A 14,302-nucleotide genomic window follows, 5' to 3' on the forward strand; every position below is an offset into this window, starting at 1 on the left:
AGTTGTGCATTGACTGCAAGTCTAAGCCAAGCAATCTGAGCTACTATCCAATCAAACTTTAAATACCTTCTCTTCAAACATTTCTAATGTATTTCTTGCACTCAGTGAGACCTTACTGGTTTGAAATTTTATATAAATATTGTGACATAATTTAGGAGGAAAAAATTACTTTCTACTTCTCTACATTTACATATTTTAAAATTAAAAAATGAAGATATTTAACTAATTTCCCTACAATCCATCAGTCCTCATACCTAGATATTGCCACTAAGTTGCACCTAATATGTGCAGAAAAGACACAGCTGTAGTAGAGATGAACTCAATTATGCAGAAAGCAGAGACTGCTCCAAACTCAAAAATGCAGTCATTACGAATCATGTCTGACACTGTACATGTTTTTTATATAATTTTCGCTGGAAATTTTATTAGGGTCTCCCCTTTCTTAATGGCTAGTATTTGAATGGAGGGCTATTAGTACTTCCAGGCCCCTGGCATGGGGATGAAACAAGCCCTTTGCATGCACATCATGCTTGAGGATTTTGATAGACAAGTTAAACATCACAGCTTTACAGCTGCATGTTGGAGGGCTTGGGAAACAGGCAAAGCAGAGAAGTTGATGTGACCATGTTTACAGTGCTGTAAAAGTTATTTCACCATCTTCAGAGCTACTAGATTATTTATTTATTTGAGGGATAAAGGTAACATATAGAAAGCTTCCTATGAAGTTCATTCAGCTCTTTCATTTTAATGATTATGTGCTGTCGAAGCAAGTCTTTCACCTCAAAGCCATTTGGACATCGATGGATGAACTGCTGGAGACACCCAAAGCCAGCACCTGCTGCACAGGCAATTTCTCTACTCCCTGAAAGATTCCATCATGCTCTGTCTCACTTCTTGCAGGATTTCCTGCAAAGAACTGAAATCCTAAAAGGTTTTTCTGTGACCTCTGAAGATCATCCAAGTGCTATTCCATGGACACAGAGGGCAAGACACAATGAAACCTTAGACACAGCAGCTAGCACAACCTTGGGCAGAGCACAAAGTTAATTTCTTGTTAGCCAGATTGGCTTGAAGTTCCTCTGTATTACTTGAAGTGTTGCAATTAAGTACTGCTCTAAGCTATGCTTAATTAGCCTGTAAGCAAATGCTCATTTGTAACTTGCATGCAGTGTAACGCAGAACTGAATGTTCACTGGGAGCAACGGGAAATTACACTGAAGGTACATTTGCACAAATATAGCTGGGAGCCTCCTGATTTTCCCCTTCTTACTAATATCCTAGAAAATACTAAAAAATGTGTTACATTGTACAAATGGTTAGAAATAGACAATCTTTATCCCTGTGACTGAATGTGGTGCTCTTGTGGGCTCACAGCTGATAAGCACTTCACTTCCCTTGGAATGACAGCCTCTCTCTGCAGAAGATGAAAAGCCCAGGATTAAGATTACCTTTTCCAACTGTGCAGGCAAAACAAAAACAAACCCAACAACCCAACACCAAAAAAACAACCAAAGGCCCCAATACACTAGGATGCAAATCATGGTGGGTAAGTATGCTCAAAGAAAAACAAAAAGCAAAACCAAAACTTTCACCCAAAGCACTGACTGGATCCATGTTCAGGAGTAAAACCCAGTCTCAGCACCGCTCATAAAGAGAAAAAAAGAAATAAGTGTTCTCAAATACACTTAGGACCTTTTAAATGCTAGAAATGGAATGACATTAGCTCAAGCATAGCAATTTTTCAGCAAAACATTATTTGAGTCTGCCTTTTAGAGGATGCTCATTTGACAAAGCTGTAACACAAGAGGCAGGGCTCAGCCTCACTTGGATGAGCTTTACAAAGCTTTAACAAGCTAGTTTGTTAAAGAAAAAAGTTCAAACGTGTCTTGGTTTTTGAGACAAAACTTCAGGAGGAACCACCCTGGAATGAGCGTTCCTCCCTTTTCCTCCATCAATGAGACAAATGGGTCACAAGGAGTGGAAGTGGGAAAAAGAAACCAAACTGTTTATTAACATAGGAACAAAACAGGGTAGAACAGGATAAAAAAAACAAAACTCAAAATACAACAAATGCCCAGAGAGGGAACAGACCCCCGGGCTTGCACCAGCTGGGGCCACCCCACAGGCTCCCTGGACTGGCGAGGAGGGAAGGGAGGCAGTGAGGTAAGGGGAAGGAAAGGGAAAAAAGAACAAGAAAAAGAACCCCACCAGAACCTTTTCCCAGCTATCTGGAACACAAAAGAAACCCAAAAAGCAGCACAGCGCTCCCAGCACACTCCCTCCCGAGCCCTGCCCAGACCCTGGAGCCCTTGGGCTGAACCGCTCAACTGCCCCCTCCTGTCCGTGGCTCTGGCCCCGCCCCCGGTCCCTCTTAAAGGCTGTCTTGGGGTGACTTTATGATGTATCCCATTATCACTGTTCTATGCCCAGAAATTAACTTTGTGCCTTTCTATGCCTTTAAACTGAGCCTGAGGGGAGGGGAGAAAAAAAAAACTGAGAGAACTCTCAAAGCAATTTGCAGTTTGTTTTCAAGGACACAGATAAAACCTCTCTGCGTTCTGCTGCAGCGAGAGAGAGGAGTGGGAGGAAGCACTGCTTGCTTCCCAGCCAGCTTTCGGCTACTTTTTCTCCAGAGAGAGACAGAGAGTTGAACTTTTGTTTTCCTGGGACTTCGATTTTTTTTCCCTTTTTCTCTTCTGGACTGTTTTCAACATCAGAACACATCAGGACTTTTTCCATCGAGGTGGAGGCCCTGGAGGAGGGCCCACCCTGTCCCAGCTCCAAGGAGGAGGAGAGAGGCTACCTATGGAAGGACTCTGAAATTTTCCCAGGTTTTTCTCAGCAGAGCAAGAGGTTTTCTTATTTAGCATTATTATTCTTTTTCTGTGTGTTTGTTAAATAAAGAGGTTTTATTCACTTTCCTTCAAGGAAAATTTATTTTGTCCCGAACCTGGTGGGGGAGGGCTGGTTGTATATCCTCTCTCAGAGGATATATTTCCAAACTTGCCCAAACCAGCACAAAGGCACAGAATCCTTGGGCATTGAGCGGATGGTTCAGGAATAAAGCGGCTTCATAACATCACCCCAGGACAAAAGGTCAGCCATGGAAAAAAATACATAGAACAAACAGGCATATAACACAGAAAAACACATGGAGAATATCAAATACAAGGTTTTACCTGCATGACTAGATGATGTTATTTCTGTAACATTAGCTTTCTTTTCTTTGCCTCATGAAGAGGAGAATGATCCTTATATATTTATTGTCTATTTCTTTTCAAACTGTCCCATAAATCCATTATAAGGTGTGTGACAGTACTGCAAGCAATCTTTTGATTTTCACCTACACACAATCACATATATATATATGTGTGTGTGTGTGTGTGTGTGTGTGAGTGTATATATATGCTTCAAACATTTAACGTAACACTACTCTGGAGTTTGTGACAACTTAGTAAAAAGCATCCATAAATTGAAGCACAACAGGCATTTTTCAATGCTAAAACTGTGTACTTGATACCTGATGCTTATCAAAGATCCCATCTACAGATTGTTCAACAGAACCGAGTACTTGGTGAAAGGGAATTGCGGAAAACATCTGTAAAGCTACTTACAAGCTCTAGAGACACTGTGGTTGTCTTGCTTTCAGTGGGTTTTAGCAACCAAAAGGAAAAATAAGTGCAACCGGCAACAATGTGACAAGCAAGTTACTTCAGAGTAATTAGCTGCTCTTAAAGTTTGCAGATGAGGACGTGCTCACAAATGACTCACCGCAGCCTGAGGGCAACTTGTCTGTAAAATTAAATCCAGGTGTTTTACTGTGCAGACACTGTTATTTAGCTTAGAATACTCTTTTCATTAATGTTTTGCACCCCTTTTTTCTCTGCAGTTTTTTTTAAGTAATGTTTGTTCCTTATGAATGGCTTTTTCCTATTCTTACTACCTATTCTGGCAAGGATGATAGGGAAATACGATTTTTAAAGATGAACATAAAAGGCGAGAGGAGGAACACGAGCACGGTCAGCACACGGTGAGGCAGCCAGCCTTCCCCAGTGAGTCGGGCACAGACATCAGTCCCAGCAATCAGAGCTGCTTCCTCTGCAGCTCCTGAGCGCGATCCAGCGAGCCCAATGCCTCCTGCAGCAGCGCAGGACATCTGGCAGGCATGTGGCACAGAGCAGGAGATAATGCTCCTATGAAATGTCTGGATGGACAGTGCACACCGTAAACTTTGTGTGTGTGCAGGGTGAAGCAGTGTCCTCATAGTCCATCTCTAAATAACCCCAAAAAACAGAGCAGTTCCTCACTCTGGCCAGACAGATCTAGGCAGATGAACGGGGTGGCTGAAAAGATCTGGGTGCTACAAAGTGGCACCTGTTTGGTAAGACACAGAAGCAGCTTTTAAAGGTCTCTCCCACTTTCATCCCCTTCTCCCCTAAAAACTTAGAGAACAGTGTTTTCTTTACTGTTAATGAAATCTCACTGGAAGTAAGTCTGCTGTGACAAAGTTGCTTTATTCACGTTCCCCAGAAACATCCCATGCTCAACATGGGATCTTGGATCCCGACTTCCAGCTGATAGTCAATCCATTTTGTTTCTGAGCGCTATTCATTTCTCCCTCAGCAACACCAGAAAAACCCAAACACTCCAGGCATGAAGCACAATGGTATTTCCAATTCTGTTGCTTCCTGAAATGCAGCAGGCAAAACCAGCTCCAGTAACCCCAGCAGCAGCAGGGTCTACCGCTGGAGAGAACAAGCAATCCTAATGCCAATGGAGAAACACGACATGCAGCTTCTATGAACCATTGATGGCTTGTGCTTCTGCAAGTCCAGACTAAACTCACTCTTATGTAAATTTTGTAAATGATGTTCAGATTATAGCCAGGCTGCAGCAAAGAGTGAAGGTACTTACATTAATTAAACAAAATCACTTTTTAGTACAGTAATTCTGCACTCCTATTAGGAGGAAGAATAATATAATAAGAATTTGATAGCAATAGGAGACTATAAATCAAGAGCAAAGAGAACTGAAACTCATCCCACAATGATTTAATTAACTCAGCGGTATTCTTCCAATACAAAAATGCTATTAAATTCCAACTAACATCTCCCCCTGTTAAGAAATGGAACAAAACTGTATCTGCAAGCTCTGGCACAATGCAAGAGCATTCCACTACCAAGACAATGAACCAACTTCCAAATTCCTTCTTCCCCATGCATCCACACACAAACACCACCTAAGTGAAGATGGACATTTCAAACAGATTTCCACTTTAATTGTGGGCACAGGTCACTGTCCAGGACATTAAAACAAGTCCAAAGAAGCCTTTTACCTGCTGTGAATGAACAGCATCACTCCTCATACTTAAGCAATGACTGTGCTTATGGGTTGGAAAGGAACAAACTAAACACTGGCTTTGCCTTCCATCTCCAGAAGTAGATGCCAGCAAGCATCTTGGTGCTAGGGTGTCTTCCCAGTCCTGCACTCCATACAGCCACAGCATCCACCAGGGATCACCAGCAGCTCAGCCGCAGGTGCCAGCACAGCTCACCTCAGGAAGGACCTCGTGGTCAGCTCACCTACCAGCTGCTGGCAACAACCTGGTGCCACAAGTTCACATAGGATACACAGCAGAGCCTCTTAATTACGACTTGGGTGTTTTCTTTCACCTGCCCCACTAGGGTAGCAGAGGTCCAAAAACGCTTCTATCCAAAATGTCTAAAATTGACCTGAACTCACACCTCGAGTCCAGACAGCACAGAGGTCACACAGATTCAGTGCAGCTATTCCTACTTTGTTGAATGACTCCTTAAAGGCTATCAGCCTAAAGTTATGACATCTCTGATTCACCTCAACCATTCGTTTATGGTATAATTACAGTTACTCAATATAGTTCTGGGTTCTTTTTAATTCCCTACTGCACTTATGTTTACATCCAAACCCATTCCTGCCTGCCTCACTAGGCACAGAGAGAATTAGAATTCCTCTCATGTTATGCTTTCCCATTTTTCACTGCATTCTCAGCCTGATCGCTCCTCAGCTCTGTCAATTCCTGATCAAAGCATAGAACAGCTAAGTTATATTCTTACTCTGCCATTAATAAAACATAGCAAGAGTAACATTGTGCAACAAAATGTGCAAGGGCACACGTAATTAAGATGCACACACCAAAATGTAGAGTGAACACGCTAATGCAGTTACTGCAGCAAATACTACAGGCTGCTCAGTACTATTACTGTGCAACAGCTTTTTAAATCAACTGCAAGCATTTCTGTGTGGCTGGAGACCCAGTGGGGGTACCAGCACACATGGAGCAAGGCAAGCTTGGGTCAGGTCGGTTCCATCCTGCCCTGTGAGCCAGACCAGCGTCAGCTGGACAGTGTGTTCCCCCGCTGGTCCTGACCACGCAGCCCTCCTCCCAGCACGCTCCTGCACCGCTTCCGGGTAGGGAGCCAAAACGCTCCTGGGAGCTGGGCCAGGTTTGTGTCAGTAGAAACAAAAAAATCCCAACAAATAACACAGTCTTGGGTTTGAGCATGAGATGCCCTTCATATTTCCAGTAATTCATGTTGGGACTGTAACTACTGTTCTGGCACTTTCCAAAAGCAAGAACAAAGAGATTCATTTCTTTCTACCACAAAGCTTCTTGCTGTAAGAGGCGTGAGGAAGGAGAAACAGCAGCTTTACCTCGGTGCTGATCCCAGTCCTCAGCAGGCCACGTGCAGGGCTCCAGCTGGAGAGCCTGCAGACCCACCGGGTGACCAGCACTAACAGCACCGAGGGCTGCCGCTCCTTAGCTTAGTGCAGAAGACTCATTTGTCCTCAGATATTCATCACTCTCTTCTTCAGCAATGAGAAAATGAGACTTTCAGAATGATGTGAACTCACCCCCCACCCTGGTTTCTTCAGGAGAAACAGGACAACATGTTTTCATGAGAGAGGAGATAAGATGGCAAGTAATGCAACATCTTTCCTACACTGCCCATCAAATTTAGCTCGTTTAGTTCAGAGAAGTGTTATTTCTCCAAACAAGAGAGGGGCACCCAAAGGCCTGCTTTTATGCAGTTAGATCACAGCCCTGCAGCAGAGGCCCGCTCTTTCCCTATTTTTTCCAAACACAATTGCAACTGCCTTCAAAAAAAGCGTCTGAGTTAAACATGCTGCAGAGCAATTTATGTATGATTTACTTAGTGTAAGAGCCTTGCTTCAAATAAAGATTTGAGAGAAACAACATGATGTGTCATGGCAGATACTCACAAAAACCCTTGTTTTAAAGTTGGGCCAAAGGGAGTGCCTGGACTTGGACCTAAGGAAATGACCAGATTATATCCAGCTATAGATTTGGCCTGTTTAGAGAAAGTAATACCCTGTTGACTCACTCAGATGTCAGTATTTATTTTCAAAATGTCTTCTTGCTAAAGATTGTTCCACTGAAGGATCAAGTACAAGATTTGCTGTCACACATTGCAAAATCTGACTTAGTACATAATGCCTGCATTATACAGAAGTTCATATTTTTATACAGCTTCTCTTTAGAAAATCAACATCCTCATCTTCAAAAGAGCCAATATAAAAGTTTTATGGGAAGAAAAATAAAAAAAATGTGCATCATAACATGTAATTAGAACAACAAAAACTAAAAAGTCTGTTTACACAAGTTCCCTTGAAGGGTAACTAAATCTGGAAAAAAGAATGACATTAATTCATACCCATTTGTGAATTTAATTTGCTAGAAAAGAGTAAATAATTTGGGTACATCAAACTGCTTTTTGGAAGCTTGCCTGGGCTGTATAGAGGGGGGATGTGAGAAATTTGCCCTATTTTTACAGTTGAAAGCTTCATTGACTCACACAAGATACTTAAGCCTAATATCCTGTGGCATTGCAGTGACCTACATGTAATTATTGCATGCTTTTTCCAAAATATTTGTACACAACCAGAAATTATAACCTAAGTTACCAACTAGTTCTTAGTTTATACCAGCAACACAAAGATGGACTTCAATTGGCAGTAAGGTAGCTGTCTGATGTTTTTAGCAATCTTTTGGACAAATGTTTGGTCTCGGTTTGGTGTAATTTTCTGGCTTCCATTTTTCGTAGACAAACATATTTATCCTGTTAAGTAAACAATGTTATAAAAACTTTCAGCTGTCCCTTCTGGCCTGCAACCACTGTCCCCCCTCAGACATGGGGTGATCTTGTGTTTGCAGGTGTGCATGACCCTTGCACACAAAAATGCAGGAAAAGGGAGACAGATATCAAGTGGTCTTGCAATGCCACTGGGTGTCACCCAGACCATGTCCTTCCTGCTCCTGCCTTTTCCTGCCCTCCCTAAGCACGGAAAGTGGGAGCACTCTCAGAGGTGTGCTGGAATTCTGGGCTCTGTGGTGAGGAGCAGATGGGTGATACTTAGAGGACAATGAGGCACATGATGAAGAGGGGAATGTTTGGGACGTACTGATCAGGGAGCTCCTCTCCTGTCAGCCTCCTGTCCAAGCTCACAGACAATGCTGCTCTCAGCTCAAGGACTTAAGAGCTCTTTGTCAGCTTCCCCTTCAAGGGTCATGCTTTCTCCAAGCACAAGACATGTGCACTGTCTCACTCATCACACCAGCAGTTAAAGGAGCTACTGACTCAACAGCACAACCAGCTGGTGCTTTTCATCCAGGTGCTCACCAGCTGGTTGGCTACATTACTAAAACTTGATCTCTGCCAATTTTTACTGCTGTTCACTATCAACAGGTCAGCATCTAACATTCTTCACTGTAAAACTAAGCTCAAAGTGGGCCATTTCCACCTGCAGACCTGTGATAAAGGATCATAGCGTTGAACCCCAAAGAGGCATGCATCTCTTTAATTACAAATAATTTTGGAATGTCTATCACCAGGTTTCTTTGGTCACACAACCATATTAGCACAGATGCTGCCACTGTGGAGGTAGTTCAGTGCAGGATAGCCTTTGAAATGTAACCTAAAGGTTCACAGTTACTTCTCTTCTAAATCTTTTACTACTAAATTATGTGCCAGTTTCTCAACCTACGTGTGCTCAGAAAAAAATTACCCACAAGACCCACAAGTGACTCACAAGTAACCCACAAGATTAGGTTCGTTTTCTAAAGCAAAGATTACCCAATGTTAAAAAAAACCCAACCCATAACAAATCTGAAATTATTTCAATAAGCCTAACACTCCAGTTTTACCTTCCAGATTGCTTCTCCCATTAAATGACTATCCCATTTGCCTACACACAATTTTAGTTTTGTGCTAGTACTGCAGACCTGTTATTTCTCACTGTTCTCTGTCTTCTGGGGAGCAGCTGCAGTACGCTGCTGCAGCCATCAGCTTTAAAAGCAGTATTCAGTGCCTGACTGGCAGCAGAGTTAGAGGTGTATACTGCTTCCTGCTGTGGTGAAATTAGTACCATTACCCAACAGATCTTGTAAAATTATTTTTTTTAAAAAATGAAATTATTGCACTTTTCTGAGTAAAATAAAGATTCATCACCATAAGAAGACAGAAAAAAAGAACCCACCACAAAAAAGTAAGAAAGGTTTATTACAGTTATTTTTCACTGTTTTACTGTTTTTACCTTTCTTTGCTGAGCCAAGAGTATGAAACAAATGCAGAGCAGCGCATAAAGCAATGCTGTGAACTGCTTGTTAAAAAAAGCAGTGGCAACTGCATGAAAAAAATAGGGAAGAGACTCAGAAGCAACAAGAAAACTGTATCTCAGGCTCCAGCTACAGAATCAAACTTTGCCTATGAGAAAAGACAATATCCATTATTTCAGCCACAGATATAATTCAAGCTTTCTGACCGGAAAGCTCCTGTACTCACTCTTTCATTCACACCTGCATCCTTTTCCTATGGGGAACAATGTACATTTCCTATGGGGGAAAAGTAAAACTTTTACTAAAACTTGAATAGAGCTGGCATTTCTTTAGGCCCAAGGCTTGGCAATATGACATGAGACTTTTCTATGTTTAACAAGACTGGATCTTTAAATTCCTCTTGCATAACCACTACTAGGTTTTATCATTGCAGAGTTGTATTTTACAATTATTAAAAAATAACACTGAGGCGTTCCCGGAGGAATAATACTAACATTTCCTTTCTTATGAAGGCATCAGACACTCCAGCTTGCCAGTGACCCCTCCACTGTTTCACATGGTCAGCAAACAAAATACTCACTTCTTTCTGAAATCCCCAAAGGCTACATTACCCTGAGACCCTGTCAAGCGCCACAAATACGAGCTGACCAAAGGCAACACTTCCTCCACACCATGCGTGTGCCGTGATGCCCTGTGTGACCAGAGCTGCAGCACTGCTGGCTAGAACTGCTATTTGCTTATTTACCTGTAAATGCTCAAGAAGCACCAAAGGAATTCACTAACACCTCAGATATCCCATGTAATCAGAATGGCTCATTCCCATATCCAATTTAAATCTTTGTTTACAATTTGCAAGCAGAGAACCTGAAATTAGGCACCTTGGTGTTTTACCTCGGTTAGCATTTAACATTGTATTTATATTTGTCTTAAAGCACACTATTTTCATTAACTGCCAGGTATTAAAGCTTGCTATTGCAGTCCTTTAACTAAGCTCATCACTCGTTTTATTAATCAGCAGTTTGTATCGTATAGACAGACATTTATCTCAGCCAGAGCATGTCCTAAAATAATTTACTCAAATTCCCAAAATCTACATTTTTTTATGGGTTGAAGTTGGAAAGATGTATAACATTTCTTAAGTTACTAATTTTTTTTACTCATGATATTTAGCAGACTCCAGTGAAGGGAACTAAAATTGGGTTAAACAAAAATTATGTGGAGGCTGAACAGAGAGATTATTTTGTTATCCAACGACACTCCATGTTTAAAATTGAGGTAGTTTTCTTCCTTCATGAAGAAACCAAACCTACTCTCTTTTACTTTTGCCCAGTAATACTTTAAAACTAGAAGGTTTTTTTTCAGTTCTGTTCCTCTAATCCTTCATTAAAGAGGAGAAAATACTTTGTTGGAGAGGAAAAGAACACTTTCCTGTCCTTCCCTCACCCCAAGCCAGTGTTTCTCAACTGCCTCCAATGAATTGATATGCTGAAATGAACAGTGTATTTTCATCTACAAAACAAACTCCTATTGCCCAACATGCTTTACCCCCTCAGCTTGTACCCTAAAAGGTTTTGCCACTATAATGGATTGTCTTTGATTAAAAAACTCAGCAGCAAGCATTTCTATACAATAAAAACAATTTCATTTTAGGCTTTCAAAACATTTGTCAAAATTTTTCATTTTAAAGTAAGGTAGAATTTTTTTTTTTTTAAATTGTAAGGTAAAATTTGGGAAAAGATCTTCTATTCTGCCTTTTTAGACATCTTCTTACGTCCATTAAAAGACTGGTTATTTTTATATTCATCTGCTGTTAAACCCCAAGTTTCTAAATTCCATCAAAAATTGACTCACAGATCATTTAGGGCTCCTTAAGGTTTTACAGAGCTAAGTTTAAGGTGGCTTGGTTAATTTTAGTAAAACATAGAGCTAAAAGGCAAAGAAACCCTGAACCCAGGGAATATTTGAAGAGGTAAACACAGGCTCATCAGAAACTAAAGTTTGTTTCAGAAAGACAGCTATGCTGCTGTCCTGCTGGCAAGTGCCAGGAGGCAAAATTGCCCCTGGTTTTATCTCCCCAGAGTCACATCAACACTGCCTTGGCAAAACAGCCTCTCTGCTTAGCCAGTACCTGGGTCTCTGACAGGGCCCTGTGCTAAATTCCCAACAGGATGGCTCAATTTTTTCCCAGGGCATTATTTGGTTACCTGTCTGTCTTGCCTGTGTAAGAAATACAGTAAAACCAGTGGAGATGCACTGTGTCTTTCAGGAAAGCAGGCAGCTGTTTATGGCACTGTAACACAACACAGAACATGCAAGGGCACACATTTGGGTCTACTGCTTATAGCTGAATGGGCCCACCCAAGCCCTTTATCTCTCAGAGAGGATGTAGGAGCTAATTACAAACTAATTGAGCAGTGACACAAAACTTCTCAATATTTTTGGGTACTCAAGAACAGAATTGTTGTAAGCCAACAGTCAGTTACAGTAACCCATCTTTTCATTCCCATGCAAGTCAGCACAGTTTACAAAAAAAAGGTTTTTGAGCCCAGCTTTAGTCTTCAAGTGTGCTTGAGGAATGATACAAAACAAGATGATTGTTTCTTATAGAGTGGAGTAGGACAGAGAAGAAAATCTGCCGTGTCACTGAGGTTACTGCTCTGCACCACATGAGAACTCAGTCTGTCCTATCTTAGCTGCCAAGAACACAGACAATGACTCCACCAGCTTAACCCTCCTCTTAAATCCCGTTACCTAGAGCTGTACCTAGTTACAAGCTCTAACAACACCTTTGCTTCTTGAACAACTTCATGAAAAACAGCAAATAAAGCACCACCATGTCTCTAAAGAACTCAGCTGCTCAGCGTTTTTGTGGCACCTAGAATGTGCAGTATAAAAGGCACAGATCCTCATCCAACTCTACTTAACTTGACTTCTGAATTAGTAAGTCTTTATGTGGAATAACAAAATCTGAAGGATATTAAGCATTACTGCTTCATTCACAACATGCATTTATCTGAAAGAGGCTTACTTCATTTTTACACCTCTTTCTTACAAACCTTTTAAAAAAGTCTGAAGCCTATTTGAAGATACTCTCTCGGCCAGTGCTGCCCTACTCACGGACAAAGTCTACAAGAGTTTTTACTTATCTGGAAGCTTTCTTTCTGCCTTCAAAATGAAGTAGTCTGCTGCTGGTTTGCACGCGAATGGATGACCCAAAGCTTCATCCCATACTCACATGCTTACTAGCAGGTTGACTCTGAGGTAAAGATCCAGGGGCCAGCACTGGAGAGCTCGCAGGGCTACAAAGTTCTGGGAAGGGATTTGGGATGGCCGGCAAAGATGATGTTCTGAATTGCTGTTCTTCTTCTTGAAGACGCCTATAAACACAGAAGCACTACGCATTAAGAGGAGCAAACTGGCATCACTAGACCTGGATCTCCTGCCCCAGCATTTTGATAATGACACTAAAGACAAGGAATCAAACCCACTCTTTTTCTAGGCAACTACTATACAGTTACAGCAACTGCTAGCACAAAGTAGGTAATTGCATGTGAAAAATGACCAGTCAGGCATCTTTCCTTGTTTTGTTGCTCATAATTTGATTACTTGGGTGAGTAACTGAGGTAACTGTGCAAATAAAATAAACAGAAATATCTATCTGCACTCACTGTTGTAAGCACTAGATTACAAGCTTAAGCTCTGTATGCCAGAAAGTCAGTAAAGCTCTTCCAAACCAATGTGAAAGAGGAGAAAACAATGGCAGTCACTCAGAGCCAAATTCCAGGTGGATTTGAAAACAAATGTGTACCCCACTGTAAAGTTCTCTAAGCTGAGACTTAAACCAATATTGTCACCTCATTATAATACCAGATTCTATCTCCAAGCAACTCGGCATTTCCTGGAGAAATGAAAATGCAAAGACGCGGCCTCAGCAATAAGCTGGAATTACACCCTCCCACCTCACACCCATTGTACAGTTACTGTTCAGACGAGTTTGCGTCTGCCAAAATACGACTCATGAGTCTACAGACAACAGAGTTTCAAGTTCCAGTTTATAATACACCTGCACTGCCCACACCAACAAAAGAAAAACCAAAACCTACCAGAAAAGCTGTAAGACCTATTCATGACCGCACAGATAGCTTTTGGTTTCCCTGATGCCAGGGCATCACCACTGAAGATGCACCAGCTGACTGCAGCAAGCTGCCCTTCAATGCCTAAGCAGAAGGCACCATCTAGTGGCAATGACCAAAGTTTCCAAATCAACTAACTCTTGGATTTGGAAGGCAAATCATTAAAAACTCAGTTTGCTCTCATTTTTCTGCACACCTTCAACAAGCAGAGCCTCCTTAACAGAGCTGCCTGGAAGACAGCCCCCCGGCAGTACGTCCCACTCTGGGTACTCTCACTGTCTTTGCCTCTACCAGAACCTGGGGGATGACAAAATTTACCAGCTGTGAAATCTGCTCCACAGGTAACTTTGTCCTGCAATTTACTTGCCTTGGCGTTCCATGAATGAGTCTTACAGATCTGGGGGGGTGCAATAAATAACAGGTTCCACCCATAACTATGAACTATGCCAACAACTACTTGACCTGCTTCATTTTTTTTTTTTTTTTTTTTGTGGTCCCCATGTGTGCAGTTCCCTACAGAACACGGTAAGAGGACAGTATAAGATTTCTTCAGATC

At 41.7% G+C, this 14,302-nt stretch overlaps 1 protein-coding gene across 2 annotated transcripts in view; it reads right to left on the reverse strand.

The window, feature by feature from the left end:
• The window catches only part of GRB10 (growth factor receptor bound protein 10), a 144,842-nt gene that overhangs the window by 41,858 nt on the left and 88,682 nt on the right, over positions 1-14,302 (reverse strand). For both annotated transcript variants that reach the window (XM_048312624.1, XM_048312634.1), the window contains exon 5: positions 12,849-12,990. In XM_048312624.1, coding sequence (XP_048168581.1) covers positions 12,849-12,990 — 142 coding nt within the window. The remainder of the gene's footprint in view (positions 1-12,848; positions 12,991-14,302) is intronic.

This window comes from Corvus hawaiiensis, chromosome 1 (genome assembly GCF_020740725.1).
Source record: "Corvus hawaiiensis isolate bCorHaw1 chromosome 1, bCorHaw1.pri.cur, whole genome shotgun sequence".
NCBI classification, from domain to species: Eukaryota; Metazoa; Chordata; class Aves; order Passeriformes; family Corvidae; genus Corvus; species Corvus hawaiiensis.